Here is a 27,718-nt window from a genome sequence, read left to right on the forward strand (position 1 = left end):
TGCTCAAAAATGTAAATGTACATCACTCTTCACATTGAATTAAAGTGATATTCAAAAACCAAAATCTAACCTTCTCTCATCATTCCTCACATGCCATCCCAGATGTTTATGACTTTCCTTCTTTAGAGGAACACAAAGATTTTTAGCAAAATAATCATCTCTGAGAGTACATACCGATTATATTTCTAAAAATCTTCGTTCTGTTCAGAGAAGCAAAAGTCATAAACATCTGGCATGGCATGAGGGTGAGCAATGGATTAAACATCTCTTTCCTTCTTCCAGAGTTTATTCTCAACACAAGAAAAGGCCTCAGTTCATCTCAGCTCCTGGTCAACCTAAAGCTCAGAGTCTGGAGAACTTCTGACCTCATTATGGGGCAGTTGGAAAGAGATGAGTTTCGTGAGAAGGTCTGATGTACGGAAAGTTTGTCAGTGCTTCTTCCTTGAAAGCTACATTCTGTTTCTGTTTTAGTTACTCTTTTGTTTTGTCTTTATGACCTGCCTATCACTCATACAGAAAGAAACACAAGAAACACGTTTGGCAAGAATCCAAGGTGATTTTACTGTATATTTCAGTCCAAGCTATACTCCCCTCTACACACACACACACACACACACACACACACACACACACACACGGTCACAGATAGCCATGCCTTATTTAACTATCTACACTTTATTCTCTCACTTTGGTCCAGAAGTATTAATCTCTGCTCTCTGTACATGTTGCTGTGTTGGAGGTCAATGCTGTGTGTGATTGGGTTGTGATTCTTGGGTGCTGTCAGTCACCTGTCGAGCTTTGTTGAAAATATTTGTCTAATTTTAGATCTCTTGTACTGTGAGAAACATGTTAAAAGTTGTGAAGCGTTACCTTAAAGTAAAGCCGATGTTGTTCACATCCAATTATTCACACGAGATAAAGTCAGGATTCCTGGATGTTATGCTGAAGCAGTCAGACGTCAGCGGGAGTGCACAGTTACATTGTGAAACAAAGCTTGTTTTACGTTGTTGTGCTGCACATTTGAGCTGTTTGGGTTTAACAAGAATAACAGTGTGCTTTTTGTTGTGCTTCAAAAATTGTGAATGTCGAGTGTTTGACATTTAGGATTCCTGTACACCATTGTTCTGTATATTCATTGTGTTTATGTTCACTGTAGCTCCTGCGGACAGCTGAAAAGACATAAAATTGTTCCATCATCAGCTGTTTACTTTTGTCTGAACTATTTTTAGATCAGCCTGAGATTTTCCTGATGTGAACATTAATAAAAAACTGAGGAATGAAATGTGAGTCTTCAGTATTTCATTATACTTGAGGAACAAGTTTGTTAAAAAGGCAATAATTTCTTCACTTTTACATTTTTCATTGTCATCATCATTTATTCAACTCTTAGGCAGCTTCCTTCATCAGATTAAGTCCATGTTGAAAGTCAAAATGACATTTTTGAAGTTGTATCACAACTGTATGAAAAATGAGCATGAGAGAAAAAAACAAACCCTGAATATTAATGTTGTGCTAGAGCTCAGAGATAAGATGCTTTTAAATACCTGATGAACATTTTGGGAATGTTTCTCTGCTCATATCACAGCTCATAGAAACAAGTATTTCAGGTTGTCTGAGTTTCCCGATTGCCACTGTCTTTTCCGTCAGTTCGTGTACGACACAGAAAGACGGATTACGGGCTTTCTCGGTGCTCAGGTTTCAATTTTTCATCAAATTTTCCAGAATATCAGAAAGACATTTAGTTAAAGAGAGAGGTAAGTGTTTGTTCTATGATTCTGGAACACTGGCTTTAAAATCTTCCTGTTTCTTAAAGTGTAATTATGACAGATCTCTGTGTGTGTGTGTGTGTGTGTGTGTCTTCAGTTCGATGATCACTGTTTCTACTGTTATAGTTACAATAAAGACTATTATTTTATTATTATTATTTTTTATTATTTTTGTGGAAGAAAACCAAAGACAAACCCTGAGTGTGATTCTGTGATCCATCTTTTACTTTCTGTTTGCTGAGGATTCATTTAGAGCTGATTCTCATTAAATAACGCAGCATGGGCAGCCTCGAAGCCTCGAGTCGTATTTTTGTGTCAAAATTTTCAAATCAGATGAAATTATTTTATTAAAGAAAATCTGCAAATAGAAAAAAAAAACATGAACAGAAAACGAGAGTGTAGTTTTCTCTTTGAAAACCGAATTCTGAGATTCAAATTCAAATTTAAATTCAAATTCAAACTTAAATCACATACGGAATCATACACAGTACGACATAGAGAAATGCTTTTTGCGACTGTCCTACATTTGTAGAAGAAAAGAGTAAAAATTGAAGTGTGTGGACATGAAGAATAAAGGGATATAGTTAAAATATAAAGAGAAAAATAGGTAAAATTAAATTTAGAAATTGAAGACAAAAATAATTGTGAAAAACCAATAGTTATCAGATATGCATATGCAAATATAATAAAATAAAATAATAATATATATAGATTAAAATATAAAATAATAATATATAAAATAAAAAATAATATAATAATATATATATATATATATATATAAATATAAACAGTAAATATAATATAAAAATATAACATTTAAATAATAAGAAATATATATAAATATAAAATATAAAATATAATTGAACAAGAATGTCAGGGAGTAAAGTGCCAGTGCAGTGTGCACACAAAGATGTACAGACAGATGTACAGTGAGTGTGGTTGTTATGTGCAATTATTGCGTGTGCGACAATCAGCTGAGGTGGAATGTCATGTCGTGTGGGGGGTAAGTCCAGAAAGTCCAGGTTCTAGGTGTTCTGGTTGATTCTTATTAATTGCATTTTTTACATAGAATTTTTTGTATTTTGCTAGTGGATTTTTTTATTGGTTTAGTTGAAACAAAACTGTGACTTCATCACGCTCATGTGCTCGTTAAAATCGTTCAACCTCAAAACTCAACACATTTTAATATTTTAATTAGGAAACTAATCATTAGGTGGCGATTTTTTTGTTAAAAAAAAAAGTCTGATAAAGTTCATTCTATTTTACCAAATGTGTATTTTATTTCGAAATAAAATAAACTCTAATTCTGATAATGCATTAGATATTTATTAGATTTCATTAGATAACTCATTTCCTGACCAAACATCAGAATTCAGGGATGAAGAGTTTTTCTGCCCAGACACCAGAGTAATCTACTTCAGACAGCTTGCTTTTCACAGTTGATCAAGAGCTCTTTACATCAGGTCTGATTTATGGATTCATTTTTATTCTTTTTTTCACTGTGCTGAGGTTATGAAACGTCACAGGTGTTCAGCGCTGTGTTCTCTGTGCAGTGTGATGGAGGTTGTTGGAAGATCTTTAGGAAATATTCTTTTAGGTCTTTAGGAAAGTTTCTCTCACACTGTCATTATGTCATTAACCTGCTGTTAGTGTGAATGTAAAGAGTGTTTGACTACAACATAATAATGAGTTTAAATGCCTGTGACAAATCTCTGAATTAATTCTGTTCAACACTGTAATCATTAGATAATAACCTCTATCTATATGCATAAAAGCCACACTTTCAATTATATGCTAGTTACATTTCATACTAATTCCAAGCCTACTGTTTCTCTGGATGCCTCGTCTTGTCTTTTCTCACCTTGTTTTATTAGCTATAGCGTTTCCCCAATGGAACTCTATATTAGCCAACGCATCCTACAGCAAACATCAAACTTTTTTTTTTTTACTATAGATATAATCAGAGAGCCAGTTGAATCAGAGGCTACATGTGTGCAATCTTAGATTCTCCTACATGATAAAATTTCAGTAGGTTGGAGATGGACTGTAGTCACCACCATCAGTTTCTCACTGAAGTCTCCATCAGTAAACAGCTGATAGACGAAGATTATTAAAATGATTTATAATCCCACTCTCTGTGTTTATAATGATTTATAATCCCACGTTCAGTGTTTATAATGATTTATAATCCCACTCTCTGGTGTTTATAATGATTTATAATCCCACTCTCTGTGTTTATAATGATTTATAATCCCACGTTCAGTGTTTATAATGATTTATAATCCCACTCTCTGTGTTTATAATGATTTATAATCCCACGTTCAGTGTTTATAATGATCTATAATCCCACTCTCAGTGTTTATAATGATTTATAATCCCACTCTCTGTGTTTATAATGATTTATAATCCCACTCTCTGGTGTTTATAATGATTTATAATCCCACTCTCTGTGTTTATAATGATTTATAATCCCACGTTCAGTGTTTATAATGATTTATAATCCCACTCTCTGGTGTTTATAATGATTTGTAATCCCACTCTCAGTGTTTATAATGATTTATAATCCCACTCTCTGGTGTTTATAATGATTTGTAATCCCACGTTCAGTGTTTATAATGATTTATAATCCCACTCTCTGGTGTTTATAATGATTTATAATCCCACTCTCAGTGTTTATAATGATTTATAATCCCACTGTCTGGTGTCACCTAGATGAGGATACGGTTTTCAGTCTGGTTCCTCTCCTGGTTTCTTCCTTGTGTAGTCTCAGGGAGTTTTTCCTCACCACCGTCACCTCTGACTCCCTCATTAGGGATAAATTTAAATGCATAATCTATATTCTGATTCTTTTAGACTTCTGTAAAAAGATGCTTTGTGATGATGTGCGCTGTAATGAATTTTATTGAGTTTGTATGTAGCTGACATGTAGATGTTTGAGAATGTGAGGCAATAATTTAAAAGCTATAAAATATTTATGAATAGATTTTATGTGGGAATGTAAATATCCATTACATAACAATAAAAATTTTTAAAACAGACACTTTAACTGAGGTTATGTACATATGCACATCCGAGCAGTTTAATAGGCATAACAGATATTAATGATATCAATAATGCACAAGAAAATACAGGTCTCTCTGCCAGGTACAAATAAATTAGTGTATAAAAATTAGTTTTGTACAGAAGATGCTCCACATACACAGATGGAAAAAAATTGTAATGAGGTGAAGTTTTCTGTGAGGTGAAATGTGTGTGTGTGTGTGTGTGTGTGTAAGGAGTCTCCAGTGTCAGTGCTGTGTATCAGTCAGAGGTAAAGCTGGAACCGGTACTTTTACACTTCTCTGCAGTTACTCAGTAGCATGATTAATCTGTAGGTTTATTTCTCTTAACTTAAAGAGAGAGAATAGTTTTGACTGCTGAGGGAACGAGTGCATGAAGTATGAGACTACTCATTAACTCATTGCAGTAACCTTCTACAACTTTGTCATTGGCAAATTGCTGTGGTTTAAGAGGAAATAAAACACTCGTCAATGCCGAATATAAGAACTGTATCAGAAGATCTTCAGGATTTTACAGTAACAGCACCTGGCGTTATCACACACGTTTTATTACTGATACACATCATCATTGTTTAGAATCTCAGGCAGCAGCACTTCCTTATTTATCAGATTAAGCCTACTGTTTCTCTGGATGCCTTGTCTTGTCTTTTCTCACCTTGTTTTATTAGCTATAGCGTTTCCCCAATGGAACTCTATATTAGCCAACGCATCCTACAGCAAACATCAAACTTTTTTTTTTTTACTATAGATATAATCAGAGAGCCAGTTGAATCAGAGGCTACATGTGTGCAATCTTAGATTCTCCTACATGATAAAATTTCAGTAGGTTGGAGATGGACTGTAGTCACCACCATCAGTTTCTCACTGAAGTCTCCATCAGTAAACAGCTGATAGACGAAGATTATTAAAATGATTTATAATCCCACTCTCTGGTGTTTATAATCATTTATAATCCCACTCTCTGTGTTTATAATGATTTATAATCCCACTCTCTGTGTTTATAATGATTTATAATCCCACTCTCTGGTGTTTATAATCATTTATAATCCCACTCTCTGGTGTTTATAATGATTTATAATCCCACTCTCTGTGTTTATAATGATTTATAATCCCACTCTCTGGTGTTTATAATCATTTATAATCCCACTCTCTGGTGTTTATAATGATTTATAATCCCACTCTCAGTGTTTATAATGATTTATAATCCCACTCTCTGGTGTTTATAATGATTTATAATCCCACTCTCTGTGTTTATAATGATTTATAATCCCACTCTCTGTGTTTATAATGATTTATAATCCCACGTTCAGTGTTTATAATGATTTATAATCCCACTCTCAGTGTTTATAATGATTTATAATCCCACGTTCAGTGTTTATAATGATTTATAATCCCACTCTCAGTGTTTATAATGATTTATAATCCCACGTTCAGTGTTTATAATGATTTATAATCCCACTCTCAGTGTTTATAATGATTTATAATCCCACTCTCAGTGTTTATAATGATTTATAATCCCACTCTCTGTGTTTATAATGATTTATAATCCCACTCTGTGTTTATAATGATTTATAATCCCACGTTCAGTGTTTATAATGATTTATAATCCCACTCTCAGTGTTTATAATGATTTATAATCCCACGTTCAGTGTTTATAATGATTTATAATCCCACTCTCAGTGTTTATAATGATTTATAATCCCATGTTCAGTGTTTATAATGATTTATAATCCCACTCTCTGTGTTTATAATGATTTATAATCCCACTCTCAGTGTTTATAATGATTTATAATCCCACGTTCAGTGTTTATAATGATTTATAATCCCACTCTCTGGTGTTTATAATGATTTATAATCCCACGTTCAGTGTTTATAATGATTTATAATCCCACTCTCTGGTGTTTATAATGATTTATAATCCCACTCTCTGTGTTTATAATGATTTATAATCCCACGTTCAGTGTTTATAATGATTTATAATCCCACTCTCTGTGTTTATAATGATTTATAATCCCACGTTCAGTGTTTATAATGATCTATAATCCCACTCTCAGTGTTTATAATGATTTATAATCCCACTCTCTGTGTTTATAATGATTTATAATCCCACTCTCTGGTGTTTATAATGATTTATAATCCCACTCTCTGTGTTTATAATGATTTATAATCCCACGTTCAGTGTTTATAATGATTTATAATCCCACTCTCTGGTGTTTATAATGATTTGTAATCCCACTCTCAGTGTTTATAATGATTTATAATCCCACTCTCTGGTGTTTATAATGATTTGTAATCCCACGTTCAGTGTTTATAATGATTTATAATCCCACTCTCTGGTGTTTATAATGATTTATAATCCCACTCTCAGTGTTTATAATGATTTATAATCCCACTGTCTGGTGTCACCTAGATGAGGATACGGTTTTCAGTCTGGTTCCTCTCCTGGTTTCTTCCTTGTGTAGTCTCAGGGAGTTTTTCCTCACCACCGTCACCTCTGACTCCCTCATTAGGGATAAATTTAAATGCATAATCTATATTCTGATTCTTTTAGACTTCTGTAAAAAGATGCTTTGTGATGATGTGCGCTGTAATGAATTTTATTGAGTTTGTATGTAGCTGACATGTAGATGTTTGAGAATGTGAGGCAATAATTTAAAAGCTATAAAATATTTATGAATAGATTTTATGTGGGAATGTAAATATCCATTACATAACAATAAAAATTTTTAAAACAGACACTTTAACTGAGGTTATGTACATATGCACATCCGAGCAGTTTAATAGGCATAACAGATATTAATGATATCAATAATGCACAAGAAAATACAGGTCTCTCTGCCAGGTACAAATAAATTAGTGTATAAAAATTAGTTTTGTACAGAAGATGCTCCACATACACAGATGGAAAAAAATTGTAATGAGGTGAAGTTTTCTGTGAGGTGAAATGTGTGTGTGTGTGTGTGTGTGTGTAAGGAGTCTCCAGTGTCAGTGCTGTGTATCAGTCAGAGGTAAAGCTGGAACCGGTACTTTTACACTTCTCTGCAGTTACTCAGTAGCATGATTAATCTGTAGGTTTATTTCTCTTAACTTAAAGAGAGAGAATAGTTTTGACTGCTGAGGGAACGAGTGCATGAAGTATGAGACTACTCATTAACTCATTGCAGTAACCTTCTACAACTTTGTCATTGGCAAATTGCTGTGGTTTAAGAGGAAATAAAACACTCGTCAATGCCGAATATAAGAACTGTATCAGAAGATCTTCAGGATTTTACAGTAACAGCACCTGGCGTTATCACACACGTTTTATTACTGATACACATCATCATTGTTTAGAATCTCAGGCAGCAGCACTTCCTTATTTATCAGATTAAGCCTACTGTTTCTCTGGATGCCTTGTCTTGTCTTTTCTCACCTTGTTTTATTAGCTATAGCGTTTCCCCAATGGAACTCTATATTAGCCAACGCATCCTACAGCAAACATCAAACTTTTTTTTTTTTACTATAGATATAATCAGAGAGCCAGTTGAATCAGAGGCTACATGTGTGCAATCTTAGATTCTCCTACATGATAAAATTTCAGTAGGTTGGAGATGGACTGTAGTCACCACCATCAGTTTCTGGTGTCTGGTGTTTATAATGATTTATAATCCCACTCTCTGGTGTTTATAATGATTTATAATCCCACTCTCTGGTGTTTATAATGATTTATAATCCCACTCTCTGGTGTTTATAATGATTTATAATCCCACTCTCTGGTGTTTATAATGATTTATAATCCCACTCTCTGGTGTTTATAATGATTTATAATCCCACTCTCTGGTGTTTATAATGATTTATAATCCCACTCTCTGGTGTTTATAATGATTTATAATCCCACTCTCTGGTGTTTATAATGATTTATAATCCCACTCTCTGTGTTTATAATGATTTATAATCCCACTCTCTGGTGTTTATAATCATTTATAATCCCACTCTCTGTGTTTATAATGATTTATAATCCCACTCTCTGTGTTTATAATGATTTATAATCCCACTCTCTGTGTTTATAATGATTTATAATCCCACTCTCTGTGTTTATAATGATTTATAATCCCACTCTCTGTGTTTATAATGATTTATAATCCCACTCTCTGTGTTTATAATGATTTATAATCCCACGTTCAGTGTTTATAATGATTTATAATCCCACTCTCTGGTGTTTATAATGATTTATAATCCCACTCTCAGTGTTTATAATGATTCTTTATTTATCAGATTAAGTCCAGCTTTAAAAAGTTGAAATTTAAAAAAGAATAGAGTAATATAACTAAAGTGAGGTGAGGTTGTCTCGCAGTGTTTTGCTGATCCACACGAGAGAGAAACACTCATCACAAAAATACAAAAAAAATAACAAACGCTGAGTATTAAAGTTGTGCTGAAGATCAGAGATTAGAAATGCTTTCAAATGCCTGACATTTCAGGAATGTTCCTCTGCTGCATTTACTGGTGCCTTTAATTTCACGGCTCGTGACAAAAAACAAGTATTTCAAGTTTCTTTACTCTCAGTGTTTTTTTTTATTTTATTTTATTTTATTAAACTGTGTAGCTTTTCCTCAGGCATATAGTTTGATAAAATCCCTCTCTGTGGTTTATCTGCAAAGCCAGTGAATGTGTCAGTGTAGAAAGATTCAACATTCTGCCTGCAGTGACACTAAAGGCCTCGGTATTGGGCGGCTTTGGGAACGAGAACGGAATTCTTCATGCGATTTCATTTCAATGTAGGAGGAATTGCTCATTTTACTGAATTATTTATGCAGAATTTGAATTTTTCTGTGTAGTGATATGTATTGTTATATTTCTTATTTTAATGATATTTCTGTGATGAAAGAAGTCTGCCCTAGTAATATTATCTACATAAGTAAATAAACTGATGCCATTTTAAATGTATATATTAAATTTAGGTAAAGCTGCTTTGTTATAATTTCTATTCTTAAAAGAGCTTTACAGATAAAATTGAATTGAAGTGAATTAAATGAGATTTAGGTGGAAGACTGGAGTCAGTAATAACATTGTGGTCTTCTCCTGCTATTACTGTGTAATTAGGAAGCTTCAATCTAGCTGTACAAGTTCTTCTGCCTGTCCTGCATCTGGTTATGAATGTAGACCTGGTAACGCCACCGCCAGAGCTTTGGGAGTGTCTCTAGTACATTTCCAACAAGTGCAGCTGCTCAGAGTTTTGTTATTAAAATAAGCCTTGAGCCATTCAGGGCTTGGGCAAGAAGCCAAAATCGTGTCACTTTTAAAAGGTCAGGAAGTTAAATAATCCATTTTAAACAGATGGATATGATTTAAACAGATGATTATGATTTAAACAGATGATTATGATTTTAAACAGATTGGATATGCAAGGTGGACACAAACAAGGTGTTACTTTACAGAAGGTAATTAAGTAATTAAGTAGTTCTCTGGAGAAAACACACACATTTACTTCTGCAGGAAACCACATCAGGATCTATGTTTTATCTCAAAAATTATATTTTAGTAATATCAGTTACTATCAGTAATATTTTAGTCAGTTCCCTGTATGTTCCATTTGTTTTACAGTGCAGATTGCTGTATAGAAGCATAGACTAAGTTTTCAATGTGTCTTGAACCAGATCCAGACTGGATTTGTTTGACATGAGAAGCTGCAGTAATGTAGTTATCATCTCTGGGGTTTTAGTCCCATTGAACAATGTCGGTCTTTGTTTCGGACATTTACGCATCCTAAAAGTTATTTCTTTTATCTACAAAATGAGCAATAGAAATATCCTCAGGTAAGCTGGGTGTGTGTGTGTGTGTGTGTGTGTGTGGGGTGGGTGGGTGGTTGTGTGTGTAACAGTTTGGAGATTATTGTGTTCAAGTTGTCTAAATGTTTAATCTGCTTTGGAAATAAAACAGTAAAATGATTATAACCAGATTATATTAACATCATTTACATTTACAGGGACTTGGAAGAAAGCAAAGATGCAGGTCCTGTTAGTTCTATTAGGTAAAAATAATCACCTTGTTTATTCTCACTGCCACTTTTAATTTCAGGTTTTTCTCAAAATAAACTTTTTCTTTCCATTTTTAACGTTTGGAAGGACTACTGGGGACTTCATCTGATATACAGCTGTTAGTTCATGGCTGGAGAAGGACGGACAGCGGTTTCGTTGTTCCAGGTAAAAACATCTTCATACAAATCTGTGACAAAACCAGAAATGTATGATTATTAATGCAATGGTTAAATCTACCTTGTCTATAGATCCTCAGGATTTGAACGCCACAGCCATCAACAATCCAGTGAACATGCTGGTAAAAGCATTTTTTTTTTTTAAGATTTGTTCAATCTGTAATTCATGTTAATGAATCATTCAAAATGCTTTGCTTCCTATTTTATATCACAGAGCAGTTAAATCTCTAATCTGATTGGTCAGAACATCTGCATGGCTCAGACAGTTTTACTAACAGCTCATACACAGCAGATGCTCCACACAATCTAAAGACTAATAATAAACACTTTTTAAAAACATGTTGTTTAGCAAAGAAAACATGTTAGCATTGATGTGGTGAGTTTTTCTGTACAGAGAAGATTCTGTAAAATTAATGGAAGGAGTCTCCAGTGTCAGTGTTTAAATCTGCTGTAACATACACGAGTGAGAACAGGAACTGATTCGATTTGCAGATGATCCTGAAGATTAAATCTAAATAAAAAAAAACATTATAATGTGTGATGTGTTGCTCATATTACTACATTAAACATCGCTGTGGTATAAACTGAGCAATACTTACTTTAATAAAATAATCCACCGTGGCTTTGTGTCAATCACACCACCCCCACGTGGATTATTTTCCTCTAAGAGCATAAAGTGTGTTATTCCTTACTTATCTATTACCTCTTTGCACATACACCCATTTTTTCCTGAAATGTAACTAAACATCTGGATCTCTCTCCATCTGTAGAACACTTTATCTGTGGAAGCTGTGAATAACGGAACAGATGTCAAAATTTTTAGGTGAGAAGGAAGAGCTTGGTGTTGATGGATGCTCTCATTACTTTTTGCTGTAGATTCTTTTGATAACTAAGAAGCACATTATTAATTTTTATGGCATGTAGTAGCATTTACAGGAATGTTAATAAAAACATGCAGTCTTGAATGCTGCATATGTACAGTGTTCATTTAATAATCCTCTGTACATGCCTGCTCAGTGTTGTGCTGATTTACATAAATTAGACTACTAGATTGTTTATAGTTTGGGAATGAAATGGAATTAATTAAATTGGATAGAAAAATATTGTGGATGGGTTAATAAACAGTCTGAAGTATCCAAAGTTGAAGGTGTAGAATCTATTAGTGGAGTTTATTGTATGTATTACAAAGCATACAATCCAACCTGTGAGCAAAATCATAATTTAAAAAACAGGTACAAGATCAGGAAACCAGAAACAGCAATCAGCGGCGTGAACAATCCAAAAAGTGAGCAAAAACAGAGAGACAGAACAGGGTCATAGACAGCCAAGAAACACAAGAATAACAAACAGTTTGGTACGCAGGGAAAACTGTCAATACTTTACAACAATGCTTAGCATTAGTGTGGTTTAAATGTTTAAACCTGGAAGTCAACATTGACACTAGTGCAGTTCAATATTTGGAAGAGGGCTCTCTCTGGTGGAGGTGAGGAGGAACAACAGGTGAACTGGATAGGTGGTTACAGTACACCTGATGTTCTTCTTTAAGGGCGGCCCCTGGACCTTGGTGCAGGACGATCTGTATGGGCCGGTTGAAAATCAGTGATGAGGGAGGGTGGCAGGGGTTTATTCTCCGAGTCCTCAATGACACTGGAGGGGTGAGCTGGCTTAAGAAGTGATATGTGTGGAATGAAGAAAAGATTTGTTACCTGGACTGGAGCTGCAACTGATAGGTGATGGGTTAATTTGTTGTAATATTTTAAAAGGCCTTAGAGCAGGTAAAATAAGTATTGAACAGGTCAAATCTTCTCAGTAAATATATTTCTAAAGGTGCTATTGACATGAGATTTTCACCAGATGTTGGTAACAACCCTTGCAATCCAGACATGCAAAGAAATCAAACCATAGATATCCATAAATAAAATTAAGTGTAATGACACAGGGAAAAAGTATAGAACACATGAAGAAAGGGAGGTCCAGGCATCGAAAGCCAAGACACCAGCTGAAATCTATCAGTAATCCTGCCTCTTGTCATTGCAAATTAATATCAGCTGGTTCAGTCCCAACTGATTGCCTATTTATTACCTGAAGGTGTCTCATTACCAAAATGTCACACAAGAAACATCCCGTGATGGGTGAAAGCAAGGAGCTCTCTTTGCTTTGATCTTTGCAACTCTATTGTTCCAAAACATACTGATGGCATTGTTCACAGAAGGATTTTAAAAGTTTGCTGCACAACATTTGGACAAGCCTGTGAAATACTGGGAGAATATAGTCTGGTCAGATGAGACCAAAATAAGATTAGATTTTTTAGATTAGATTCAACTTTATTGTCATTACATAGGTACAAGTATAAGGCAGTAAAATGCAGTTTAGCATCTAACCAGAAGTGCGATGAGCAGCAAATGCTTTATATACAGTAGTGTAGATAATGTAATATGTACAGATAAGGACTTATGTACAAATAGGAGCAGTACTATGGAGATAATTACAGTGGGTGTATACAGTATTATCAACATGATATACAGATCTATGTCCTATGGACATGATTTACAGAATACTATAGATCATGTATAGGTAATACAATATGTACAGATAAGGGCAGATGCCCAGATAGGAGCAGTATTATGGGGATAATTAAAGATAGATATACAGTATTATCAACATGATATATAGATGTGTGCGCTATGGACATAATATACAGAGTAATATGGACAGCATACATATGTGCTATGAGCATATAAACAAGAGATTAAGTGCCATGTGCATACAATACAGATGGATCATGCTAATGATGTATAGACTGAGGCTATGAACAATTATATACAGTATGTGAATGTGTGTTAGATGCATTGCCTACGTAGTGACAAGTGACATGGCTAGATGAAGTATGTTGAGGGATGAAGGAGTGTGTTGAGGTGAGGGAAGCGCATAGGGGTTAAACGGGGGTCAGAGTTCAGTAAGAAGAAAGCTGTGGGAAAGACACTGTTCTTTAGTCTGCTGGTTTTGGTCTGGAGGCTCCTGAATCACCTTTCCGGAGGGTAGAAGTTTGAAAAGACTATGGGCACGGTAGGAAGAGTTTTTAAGAATGCTGTGAGCCTGAAGTAGACAGCGCTTCTTCTGGAAGTCCTTAATTGCTGGAAGTGGGGTTCCTATGATGCTTTGTGCTGTTTTTACCTGCTGTTGCAGTGCTCATACCAGACTGTGATGCAGTTGGTCAGGATGCTCTCAATCGGTGGTAGAATTTCACCAGGATGGTTGAAGACAGGTGGTTCTTCTTCAGTGTGTTTAGGAAAAAAAGGTGCTGGTGAGCCTTTCTGACCAGACTGGAGGTATTGGTGGTCCAGGACAAGTCCTCTAAGATGTGGGTCCCCAGAAACTTGAAGCTGGATACAAACTCGATAGCCATTCCGTTGATGTGATTGGGGTCGTGCGTTCTTACTTTCTCTCTCTTGAAATCCATGATGAGCTCCTTTGTCTTGCTGGTGTTAAGGAGCCGATTATTGTCAGCACACCATGCTATCAAGTGTTGCACCTCCACCCTGTAGGTTCACTGTAGGCTCATTCGTTGTCACTATTGAGGCCGATCACCGTGGTGTCGTCTGCAAACTTGATGATGGAGTTGGATCCATACACAGGCCTGCAGTCATGGGTGAAGAGGGAGTAGAGTAACGGGCTCAGCACACAGCCCTGTGGTACACCGGTGTTGAGTATGGTGGTGGTGGAGCAGATGTGGCCTGACCTAACATGGTGGGGTCTGTTGGTCAGAAAGTCCATGATCCAGTTGTGGAGGGGGGTATTGATGCCAAGATCTCCAAGTTTAGTGGTTGACTTAGAGGGCTTACTTACTTGACAGTGTTAAAGGCAGATCTGAAGTCAACAAAAAGTACGCGTACATGTTTATTGTTGTTGTCCAAATGTGTGAGTACAGAGTGCAACACTGTGCATCCTCTGTGCTCCTATTGCTGCGGTAGGCAAATTGGTGTGCATCCAGTGTGGGGGGGGCATTTCTTGAGGTGTGCCAGGACCAGTTGCTCGAAGCACTTCATGACAATAGGTGTGAGTGCTACAGGGCGGTAGTCATTCAGGCACTTTGGGGAGGAGTGTTTCGGCACTGGCACAATGGATGTGGATTTGAAGCATGTTGGCACAACTGCTTGGGTGAGGGACAGGTTCAAAATGTCTGTAAAGACCCCTGCAAGCTGCTCAGCACATATCCTTAGCACGCGTCCAGGGATGCCAACGGGGCCAGCAGCCTTACGTGCATTGATCCTTTCTCCTTGTTGTCTCTTTCGAAGGGAGCATAAAAGTCATTTAGCTTGTTAAGAAAAGAGACACCTGTGTCATTCAGGGTGGAGTTGCTGGGCTTGTAGTCACTAATGGCCTGAATGCCCTGCCACATGCGCTGGGGGTCAGAATTGGAAAAGTGTTCCTCCACCTTAATTTTGTAGCAGTATTTGGCCTTTTTGACTGCAAATTAACAAGGAAGATGCTAGGGAAAGAGAGCCGATGCAGTGTAAGCTTTAGCTTAGCTCTTAGCCCTCCACGTTTCCCCCACCTTTGTTTATGGTCTCTTCGCCACCTGTGTCTCAAGTGTTCTTGAGATCTCAGGGATGATTCGAAGATCAGTGATAAAACTGTTGGAGTGTTGTAGACTGATATCCAAAAGCTCTCATTGGGTGTAGGATGTTAATGCTAAGCTGTTCTGCATGAACAGACCCAAGATGAACAGGGAAAATACTGCAAAATCGCAAAAACTGGGGAGACGCTGAGCCTTGCGTTGTGCACGCGCAGCAATCTTGGCCTTTTTTAAACAAAAAACCGCCCCACACCATGATGTTGAAAAATTTAAAACTCCAAAATTGAACTCTATGCCATAATACACACCATGTTTGGAGGACAAATGGCACTGCACATCACCATACCAACAGTGATATTTGGAGGTGGGAACATCATGATGTGGGGCTGTTTTTCAGCATACACTACTGGTAAACTTTATATAACTGAAGGAATGATGAATGGAAAAATGTACTGAGACATTCTTGATAAAAATCTGCTGCCATCTACCAGGATGATGAAGATGAAACAAGGGTGGACATTTCAGCAAGACAATGATCCCAAACACACAGCCAAAGAAACTCAATTGGTTTCAGAAAAAGAAAATAAATCTGCTAGAATGGCTCATCCAATCACCTGACTTGAATCCAACTGAAAATCTATGGAAGGAACTAAAGGTCAGAGTTCGTAGTAGAGGCCCACAGAACCTTCAAGATTTGCAGACTGTTTGTGTGGAAGAATGGGGAAAAAAATCACACATAAGCAATGCATGCAACTAGTTTCTCCATAAAGGAGGTGTCTTGAAGCTGTCATTACCAACAAAGGCTTTTGTACACAGTATTAAACACATTTCATTTTGAACATGCAGTAAGCATGTTCAATACCTTTTTTTCCTGTGTCATTTCACATTATTACACATAACTTAATTTATGGACATCTGTGGTTTGATTTCTTTTGATTTCTTTGCATTTCATGTCAATAACACCTTTAGAAATATGTTTACTGAGAAAAAATGGTGACATATTCAATACTTATTTTACTTGCTATATACCAGGAGCTGACATGGTAATTTAAGCTTCAGGTTCTTGGTGGAAATCAGGTTGATATGGCGGGTAGGGTTATCTCCAGCGGTCAACACACACTTCTGCATTGCCGAAAGCAGTCATCCACAGTTGGAGCATCTGACAGGTCGCTGGACTATAGGAACAGGGGTGTCTGGTAACTCAGAATGCATTGGAAGGGTGTGAGGCCCGTTGAAGTGTGCATCAGAGAATTTTGAGCATACTCTGCCCATGGTAGAAACTCACTCCACAGGTGTTGCTCTTGGCTGCAGTAGGGGCATACTGGATACTGGTCGAGTTCTTGATTAAGGTTCTTGGCCTAACCATTGGACTGTGGATGATACCCACAAGTGAAGCTGACAATGATACTGAGATGCTCACAGAAGGATCTCCACATCCATGATATGAATCGGGTTTCCCTGTTGATGAAAATCAGGATCATGGTGTGGCCGTGGGAACAGGGCAGGTAAGTGACAAAGTCCACAGCAATGTGAGACCAGAGGCATTGCAGAGTGGGGAGGGGCTCAAGAAGTCCTGCTGGGAGCTGCCATGGAATCTTGGATTGGGTACAGATCACACAGGCCTTGACATAGTCCGTGACATTGGTCACCAGTGTGGTAAATGCCAGAAATGTAGGATCACAGTTCTGGAGACACCTGGGTGCCCGGAGCCGGGTAGAGGCATACACCCATTGAATGGCTTGTTGGCGAAGGCTAGTGGGCAGATACTGTTTAGTTGGGTGGCACTCGGGAGGTGGAGGTTCTGTTTGCTGGGCCTGTTGGATTTCCTGCATAATGTCCCATCGAACAGGGGTGATTACTACCGTGAGTGGAAGAACAGAGTCTGGCATCAGAGGCCTTTGTATGGGGTCATGGTGGCGACCGAGGTCATCAGCCTTACTGTTCTTGGTACCGGATCTGTAAGTGACTGTGAAGCTGAATTGCATGAAGAAAAGTTTGGCTTGTTTGATATACTCCAGATTTCAGTCCCACACCAAACTGATATTTCCATTTCTAAAAAATCCTCCTGTTTAAGACTTTGCCTTCAGTCTCAAATCCAAAGACAGACCCAGAAAGTGAACCCAAATATATGGAGTTTGTTTTCTTACATTAAAACTCAATATATATCTGACACAACTGTAACATTTTATTAGCACTTGTTAAATATTAAACAATTTAACAAAAGTGAAAAAGCCATTAAAAGAAGTATACATATCAGTTCTAAAATTGTTTGTCTGTAATGCACTACTTATTTATTTATTTGTTTGTATATTTCGGTTGTTTTTTAGGGAAGGATCACAAGTAATTACCAGAAGGTACTGGTATCCAAATCTTGTAATAGGTAAGCATTTCTGTTATTCAGGATATTTAACACAATACAGTTTATCCAGAATTTCCATATTTCTGAAAGTTGCTTTGTGATTATGTTCATTCTTTTAAACAATACACAGATACAATTGAATGAAATTTAATCATTTCACAGTAAGAAGTATCTGTCCTGTTTGCGGTCACACAGATCTGAAATATTACAGCTCACTAGCATCAAAACAAGTGATTCCTAGTTTACTGAGCAATTCTTGTTTTATTTTGTTGTTTTTTCCCATTAAGAAGTCTTGATGCAATCTCCAGCAACTACTGCATCTACAACACCTTCACCTACACCTACAGACTTCATAACCCAGACCATCTCAGTTCTGACAATGGGCAGCACAAAAACACCCTCTACTGAAGAGTCAAGACCATCACAAACTTCTACTGCCCCCTACAGTACACCTGAAGGTACTGACATAAACTAACAGTAACATCCACAATGTTAAAACAGGTCAAAGGGTCACCACCAGCACATGTCTGAGCAGTAGAAAAAATTATAATGCATACATTTACTGATGGAAGAGTGACTAAAGACGAGATCACATTCTCCATCAGTCTGAGGTAGAGACATTCGGTCAAAAAGCACGTCATATAATCACAAACTCCTCTGTCTTCAAAATGAATAAACTCCAAATGGTAATCATCCAGTATGAAAATTTAAAATACAGTGATTGGCAAAGCTGCTCACCAAACTGCTCTAATCTCCTTTATGTGTTTTTACTATAGGACCTAGATCAATAAGCACAATGCCAGCTACTTCAACACAGGAAGCTATGGCTACGACAGATGTTGTAACACAGGAAGTGGCCGTTACCACAAATGTTGTAACACAGGAAGCTACGGCTACGACAGATGTTGTAGCACAGGAAGTGACACTTACCACAAATGCTGTAACACAGGAAGTGCCAGTTACCACAAATGCTGTAACACAGGAAGTGCCAGTAACCACAAATGCTGTTACACAGGAAGGGACAGTTACAACAAATGCTGTAACACAGGAAGTAGCAGTTACAACAGATGTTGTAACACAGGAAGTGCCAGTTACCACAAATGCTGTAACACAGGAAGTGCCAGTAACCACAAATGCTGTTACACAGGAAGGGACAGTTACAACTAATGCTGTAACACAGGAAGTGACAGTTACCACAAATGCTGTTACACAGGAAGTGACAGTTACAACAAATGCTGTAACACAGGAAGGGACAGTTACAACAAATGCTGTAACACAGGAAGTGCCAAATACAACAAATGTTGTAACACAGGAAGTGCCAGTTACCACAAATGCTGTAACACAGGAAGTGCCATTTACCACAAATGTTGTATCACAGGAAGTGCCAGTAACCACAAATGCTGTATCACAGGAAGTGCCAAATACAACAAATGCTGTAACACAGGAAGTGCCAGTAACCACAAATGCTGTTACACAGGAAGGGTCAGTTACAACAAATGCTGTAACACAGGAAGTGCCATTAACCACAAATGTTGTAACACAGGAAGTGCCAGTTACCACAAATGTTGTAACACAGGAAGTGCCAGTTACCACAAATGTTGTAACACAGGAAGTGCCAAATACAACAAATGTTGTAACACAGGAAGTGCCAGTTACAACAAATGTTGTAACACAGGAAGTTCCAAATGCAACAAATGCTGTAACACAGGAAGTGCAAGCTACCACAAATGTTGTAACACAGGAAGTTCCAAATGCAACAAATGCTGTAACACAGGAAGTGCAAGCTACCACAAATGTTGTAACACAGGAAGTGCCAGCTATGTCGACAGCTTTAATAACAAATTCAATAACAACTACATCTCCAACCCAGAAAGCTACAACAGCTGTGAAAGAATCACACACAACTGCTCCATTCATTTCAGTACCAGAGAACACAGCAATCAAAACTCCAGACACAACAACTGAAACACCAAGCATAAATACAGCCATCAAACCAACAACATCAACAACAACTGAAACACCAAGCATAAATACAGCCATCAAACCAACAACATCAACAACAACTGAAACACCAAGCATAAATACAGCCATCAAACCAACAACATCAACAACAACTGAAACACCAAGCATAAATACAGCCATCAAACCAACATCAACAACAACTGAAACACCAAGTGTAAATACAGCCATCAAACCAACAACATCAACAACAACTGAAACACCAAGTGTAAATACAGCCATCAAACCAACATCAACAACAACTGAAACACCAAGTGTAAATACAGCCATCAAACCAACATCAACAACAACTGAAACACCAAGTGTAAATACAGCCATCAAACCAACATCAACAACAACTGAAACACCAAGCATAAATACAGCCATCAAACCAACAACAACAACAACTGAAACACCAAGCATAAATACAGCCATCAAACCAACAACATCAACAACAACTGAAACACCAAGCATAAATACAGCCATCAAACCAACATCAACAACAACTGAAACACCAAGCATAAATACAGCCATCAAACCAACATCAACAACAACTGAAACACCAAGTGTAAATACAGCTAACAAAAAAACAACAACAACTGAAACACCAAGCATAAATACAGCCATCAAACCAACAACATCAACAACAACTGAAACACCAAGTGTAAATACAGCTACCAAAACAACAACAACTGAAACACCAAGCGTAAATACAGCTACCAAAACAACAACAACTGAAACACCAAGCGTAAATACAGCTACCAAAACAACAACAACAACTGAAACACCAAGCGTAAATACAGCTACCAAAACAACAACAACAACTGAAACACCAAGCGTAAATACAGCTACCAAAACAACAACAACAACTGAAACACCAAGCGTAAATACAGCTAACAAAACAACAACAACTGAAACACCAAGCGTAAATACAGCTAACAAAACAACAACAACAACTGAAACACCAAGCGTAAATACAGCTAACAAAACAACAACAACAACTGAAACACCAAGCGTAAATACAGCTAACAAAACAACAACAACTGAAACACCAAGCGTAAATACAGCTAACAAAACAACAACTGAAACACCAAGCATAAATACAGCTAACAAAACAACAACAACTGAAACACCAAGCGTAAATACAGCTAACAAAACAACAACAACAACTGAAACACCAAGCGTAAATACAGCTAACAAAACAACAACAACTGAAACACCAAGTGTAAATACAGCTAACAAAACAACAACAACTGAAAAACCAAGTGTAAATACAGCTAACAAAACAACAACAACAACTGAAACACCAAGCGTAAATACAGCTAACAAAACAACAACAACTGAAAAACCAAGCGTAAATACAGCTAACAAAACAACAACTGAAAAACCAAGCGTAAATACAGCTAACAAAACAACAACAACTGAAACACCAAGCATAAATACAGCTAACAAAACAACAACAACTGAAACACCAAGCGTAAATACAGCTAACAAAACAACAACAACTGAAACACCAAGCGTAAATACAGCTAACAAAACAACAACAACAACTGAAACACCAAGCGTAAATACAGCTAACAAAACAACAACAACTGAAACACCAAGTGTAAATACAGCTAACAAAACAACAACAACTGAAAAACCAAGTGTAAATACAGCTAACAAAACAACAACAACAACTGAAACACCAAGCGTAAATACAGCTAACAAAACAACAACAACTGAAAAACCAAGCGTAAATACAGCTAACAAAACAACAACAACTGAAAAACCAAGCGTAAATACAGCTAACAAAACAACAACAACTGAAAAACCAAGCGTAAATACAGCTAACAAAACAACAACAACTGAAAAACCAAGCGTAAATACAGCTAACAAAACAACAACAACTGAAACACCAAGTGTAAATACAGCTAACAAAACAACAACAACTGAAACACCAAGCGTAAATACAGCTAACAAAACAACAACAACTGAAAAACCAAGTGTAAATACAGCTAACAAAACAACAACAACTGAAAAACCAAGCGTAAATACAGCTAACAAAACAACAACTGAAAAACCAAGCGTAAATACAGCTAACAAAACAACAACAACACCTGAAACACCAAGCGTAAATACAGCTAACAAAACAACAACAACTGAAAAACCAAGCGTAAATACAGCTAACAAAACAACAACAACTGAAAAACCAAGCGTAAATACAGCTAACAAAACAACAACTACTACTACAACAACAACAACAACTACTGCCACAACTACTACATCTCCTACAGAAACAGTATACATCATAGAGGTTCTCAGATTCACTCTTGACATGACGTTCAACACAGACCTTGCAAATCCTTTTTCAGCTGCTTTCCTAACACTTGCTAGATGGATTGAAGAACAGGTAAGCGTTTTTCTTATAACTCATTGTTGTGGTAGAGTTGTATGAAAATCATTCACCTTGCTACTGTGAGTTTTGTGTAACTGTGTAAAATTAATTTACCAAAAAATTTCTTTCTTCAATCAGCTTAATATAATATTTAAAATCAAATACAGCAAACACTACAGCCATTGCAAAGTCAACAGGCTTGAGTGAGTAACATTTTTATTCATATTGAAAATGTAGAAATAGAAATCAATGTTCATAACATTTATAAAGAAGCATCACATCAGCCAACGCTGTCTTCCCTCAACAGGAGAGGATCTGTGAAAGTCAATGCAACATTGTTCTTTATTGAAACAATTCCTACCGATACGGAAATAGAAAATACTCTGATTTCTGCCTGGGAAAGTAACTCTACCAGCTTGCTTCTAATAAATGGATCTGTTGTAGCTGGTAAGTGAATGTTCTGCTATCGTTGCTTTTTGTTTCACTTCTAACTGAACAAGATGTCTACATAACAAAATAAATATTTTTGTGTCTTTAGGACAAGGTGGCTCATCTAGCAGCTCTCCAAGTACAGCCTTCTTTACTACATTGACCCTCCTTCTCACATGTGTACTTTTAGCATTACAAACCCTGGGATTAATATAGTCCACAGGGTGTTTATAGCTCTACTGATGATCAAGATGATAACAAATAAAGCCTATTTAAATTCAAACAGTTATAAAGAAACACTATATATTTTTTTTTAAATCTCTTTAGAAAGTTTATATTAGTTCAAACTTACTGTGTAAATTGCCCTGTAATGTCTATTGGGTAGATTTTAGGGATTACTCTTGTATCTATGTATCTTTGTTTATATTTATTCTTCATGCTAAGTGTAGCCTTGTCATTGTTTATGATGTGCTTAACTTACTTGACACCTTGTATTTATGAGACAGCAGTTTCATTCAGTGGTACCTAGTATGACATAATGTTTAGGTAGGTGTGGCCAGGTTGGTGTAATCTTGTATTTCTGCTGTAACACTGTGTAATCATTTTACGGAGTGAATAGAGCATAAATGTTATTGAGTCAGTGTTTCATTAAGATGATTCACTTCATTACTTATGTTGTGTCTGGCACTGGAAAGGAGAATCCTTCATCGTGATGGTAGGAGAATGCTGCACAAAACCATCAGCCTGCATCCCCTTTTTTCTATTATGTACAACTGATAACATTTCTTTAAGAGTTAGCAACTCCACACATCTGTTCAGATTATTAGTTATCAGTTATTAATGCAGACAGAAAGCAGGAACTCCAGCAATACTTGCATCAGTGTAACTAAAAGGGAAAGCCAGAAAGTAAACCAGACATGACAATGCCATGAGATATACAGCAGCCTTTTATACAGGCATCCAACGTTGTTTTTTTATGACTTCACATGTTGAGAAATTACATCATTATAACTTGCAAATTATCACTTACAAAGCACTAAGAACACAGTATTACTACTTAAACTTATACTTAAACACTACTTAAAACAAGGCTGATATTAATTACTACGATTAATAATAAAAAGATATGTGCTGTAATTTATGATGTGTGGTCTTGTTTAGAATAATGATCTATGGGGTAAAAAAGACTTCTACATAGGCAGTAGATTGTTACTGTATTCATGGTGCCTTTTAAGTGGTAACTGGAAAGTTGCTCTGAGAACAATGTCACAAAACAATCAGATCAGTGGTTGGAGTGGTTTACTCCCTTTCAAGAGACAGAACTAATTTCACAAATGTCCTCATAAAATCATCAGCTTGTGCACTAGGTCCCTTACATATACATTTCTTCAAACAGATAATAACTCAAAACATCTAAAATAATCATCTTTCACCTTAGCACTGGCTATGTACCTAAATCCTTTAAGCTAGCAGTTATCAATTCACTGATTAAAAACCTGACCTCAACCCCTGTCAACTGTCCAACTATAGTGAATATCAAACCTCCCCTTTATAACCATGATCCTAGAAAAGGTTGTAGCACATCAGTTATGTTCAGACCTACATAGGAATAACACTCCTGAAGTGTATTAGTCATGATATAGGCCTCATCATAGCACAGAGACAGCATTGGTTAAAGTGGTAAATGACCTGTTACTGGCCTCTGATCAGGGTTGTGTCTCCTTGCTGGTGTTTGACTTGAGTGCAGCTTTTAACACCATAGAACTTAACATTAGAACTCTGATGATGCTCTTCCTGGGAGACCTGCCAAGACTGAGCTGCAGTAGTCCAGGGTCAATATGACAAGGGAATTAACAAGTTCCTGAGTCTCCTCTGTGAACAGAAATGGACAAAACCTCCAGGTGTTGTAAAGGAGAGACCTACATGAGTGTGTCAATTGAGCAGTGCGAATGGTGATTCTCCATGGTTACCCTATTCTGACAAACTAAATGGCTACTTTAATGTATGTATTCCGACACATATTCATATAAATAAATAAACAGATCTGTGCATTCTAGCTTCAGCTCCCTGTGTTCACCTCAGAGCTGATTAAAAAATGTTAATTTATCAGGGAAAGTTTTTAGCTGATGACAGTGCGAAAAAAGTTCATTTCATTGTTTTAGTATTGTTTTCAATTTCTGATCAAGTAATGCTGGTAAGATCAGGTAAATGCTATACTAACTGAAGAATAGAATTAGCTATACAGTAGCTTCACAAACTGTCACATTACCTCTGGCTAACTATTTAGATTCATTTATTGACCTCTGCTAAATGAAATTCAGTGATAAAAGTCTGATAAGGCATTATAATAATATATAGTGCAAACATATACCAGTCCCCTCTGAAAGTATTGGAAAGGCGGTGTTAATTATTTTGCTTTTGCTAAACTAAACTACATACTCTATATCACTCTATATCTGTTTTCCTAATTGAGCTGCTTATACCACCTCCCTTACTACATTGCTCAAAAAAATTAAAGGAACAGATCTCAGCGGGGAATAATATCATGCTGGATATCTAATACTGATACGGATAATATCAGTACTGGGTAATGTGTTAGGAATGAAAGGATGCCACATCATTTGATGGAAAGGAAAATTATCAACCTATAGAGGGCTGAATTCAAAGTCACCACGAAAATAAAAGTGAAAAACTGATGCGGCAGGCTAATCCATTTTGCAGACATTTCATTGCAGCAACTCAAAATGGTACTCAGTACCAGGTTCCCACATGCTTGTATGCATGCCTGACAACGTTATTGCACCAGGAGAAACCCAGGACCCACTGCACCAGTGTAGGGTCTGACAATGGGTCCAAAGATTTCATCCCCAATTCCTAATGGCAGTCAGGGTGCCATTGTCTAGCCTGTAGAGGTAGCATGACGTTCTCCTCGGCTTCTCCAGACCTTTCACGTCTGTCACGTGTGCTCAGAGTAAACCTGCTCTCATCTGTGAAAAGCACAGGGCACCAGTGGCGGACCTACCAGTTCTGTTGTTCAATGGCAAATGCCAATCGAGCTCCATGTTGCCGGGCAGTGAGCAAGGGCCTACCAGAGGATGGTGGGCCCTCAGGCTACCCTCATGAAGTCTGTTTCCAATTGTTTGGTCAAAGACATTCACACCAGTGGCTTGCTGGGGGTCATTTTGTAGGGCTATGGCAGTGTTCATCCTGTTCCTCCTTGCACTAAGGATACCTGATACCTGTCCTGCTGATGGGTTAAGGACATTCTAGGGCCCTGTGCAGCTCTCCTAGAGTAACTGCCTGTCTCCTGGAATCTCCTCCATGCTCTTGAGACTGTGCTGGGAGACACAGCTAACCTTCTGGCAATGGCACGTATTGATGTGCATCCTGGAGGAGTTGGACTGCCTGTGCAACTTCTGTAGGGTCCAGGTATAGCCTCATGCTACCAGTAGTGAAACTGACCCTAGCCAAATGCAAAACTAGTGAAAGTCAGAAAAGATGAGTAGGGTAAAAATGTCAGTGGCCTTCACCTGTAAAACCATTCCTGTTTTGGGGGTCATCTCATTGTTGCCCATCTCGTGCACCTGCTGTTAATTTCATTAACACCAAAGCATCTGAAACTGATTAACAACCCCCTCTGCTACTTAACTGACCAAATCAATATCCCAGGAGTTTCACTGACTTCATGCTATACTCTGATTAAAAAGTGTCCCTTTAATTTTTTTGAGCAGTGAATATACAGGGCGGGGTGCAAAAACGTCCTGTTTCTGAAGGTGAATAAAAGAAAAATTGTGGCTGATAAACAAACTTTATTTTTTGATAATGAAAGAACATAATTTCAAATTTCAAATGATGCTGTTTTAAACAAAATATCTTGAAGGTGGTGGTCACCGTTCTCTATGCACTGATGCATCCGATTTCTGATGTTTCCCTCTACACGTTCCAACATGTCCACTGGAATTCGGGCTATTTCCTGCCGAATAACATTCTGCAACTGAAGCAGGTTTGTGGAGTGATGTTTAAAAACCTCTGTCTTGAGGTATCCCCATAAAAAAAATTCACAGGGCGTTAGATCGGGTGAGCGCGCCGCCCGCGGGATGTCCCCTCGAATCGAGATGGGTCGTCCGGGGAACATTGCCCTCAAAACTGGGTGGGGCACAGAAACTTCCTTTTCCTTTTTTTGAGGAGGACAATCGAGCAGTTACTGTCAATTCACAGCGGTATGTGGACATGATTCAAAACTTTTTCGAACTGGCTCATAAAGAAATGAACCTAGGAAATGTCTGGTTCCAACAGGATGGTGCCGGTGCCACAAAGAACCGTTCTCTATGCACTGATGCACCCGATTTCCGACGTTTCCCTCTACACGTTCCAACATGTCCACCGGAATTCGCGCTATTTCCTGCCGAATAACGGTTCTTTCATTATCAAAAAATAAATTTTGTTTATCAGCAACAATTTTTCTTTCATTCGCCTTCAAAAAAAGGAAGTTTTTGTGCCCCACCCTGTATATTCATCACATAAACAATATTTCAGACTAAACACAGGCAGATGTGTATCAGAGATCAAAGGTATATAATAAACTCCCAAATGACAGTAAAATAAACCAGTATACAGTAATACCTTGACTTACGAGTTTAACTGGTTCTGTGACCGAGCTCGTAACTCAATTTGCTCGTATATCAAATCAAATTTCTCCATTAAAATGAACTGAAATGCTATTGATCTGTTCCAGCCCCCAAAAAACCACACCCATTTTTTGTTACATGTTTTTAAATAAGAAAAATGTACATAAATAACAAATAATGTATAAAAAATAATAATACATAATAAAAGGGAATGTAAAGAAATAAACTGGTTTTATTAAGTGTCTTTACGTTGAAGATCAGATGAAGATGCTGGCGGAGGGGGAGGAGATTGGCGGAGGAGGGAGGCGGAGTTTTTCATTTCTTGCCCTATCG

The 27,718-nt window shown here is 37.1% G+C and overlaps 1 protein-coding gene across 1 annotated transcript; it reads left to right on the forward strand.

Moving 5' to 3' along the window:
• The first annotated feature begins 1,622 nt into the window (after positions 1–1,622).
• Positions 1,623–24,799, forward strand: LOC131348828 (mucin-2-like). The gene is made up of 11 exons (XM_058383990.1): positions 1,623–1,754; positions 10,791–10,835; positions 10,930–11,007; positions 11,091–11,140; positions 11,789–11,841; positions 17,922–17,974; positions 18,241–18,411; positions 18,730–22,343; positions 22,467–22,531; positions 22,636–22,775; positions 22,867–24,799. The coding sequence occupies exons 2-11, from the start codon at positions 10,811–10,813 to the stop codon at positions 22,971–22,973; spliced, it is 4,356 nt and encodes a 1,451-aa protein (XP_058239973.1). The 5' UTR covers positions 1,623–1,754; positions 10,791–10,810; the 3' UTR covers positions 22,974–24,799.
• The last annotated feature ends 2,919 nt before the right edge of the window (positions 24,800–27,718 follow it).

This window comes from Hemibagrus wyckioides, linkage group LG29 (assembly GCF_019097595.1).
Source record: "Hemibagrus wyckioides isolate EC202008001 linkage group LG29, SWU_Hwy_1.0, whole genome shotgun sequence".
In the NCBI taxonomy this organism is placed as follows: Eukaryota; Metazoa; Chordata; class Actinopteri; order Siluriformes; family Bagridae; genus Hemibagrus; species Hemibagrus wyckioides.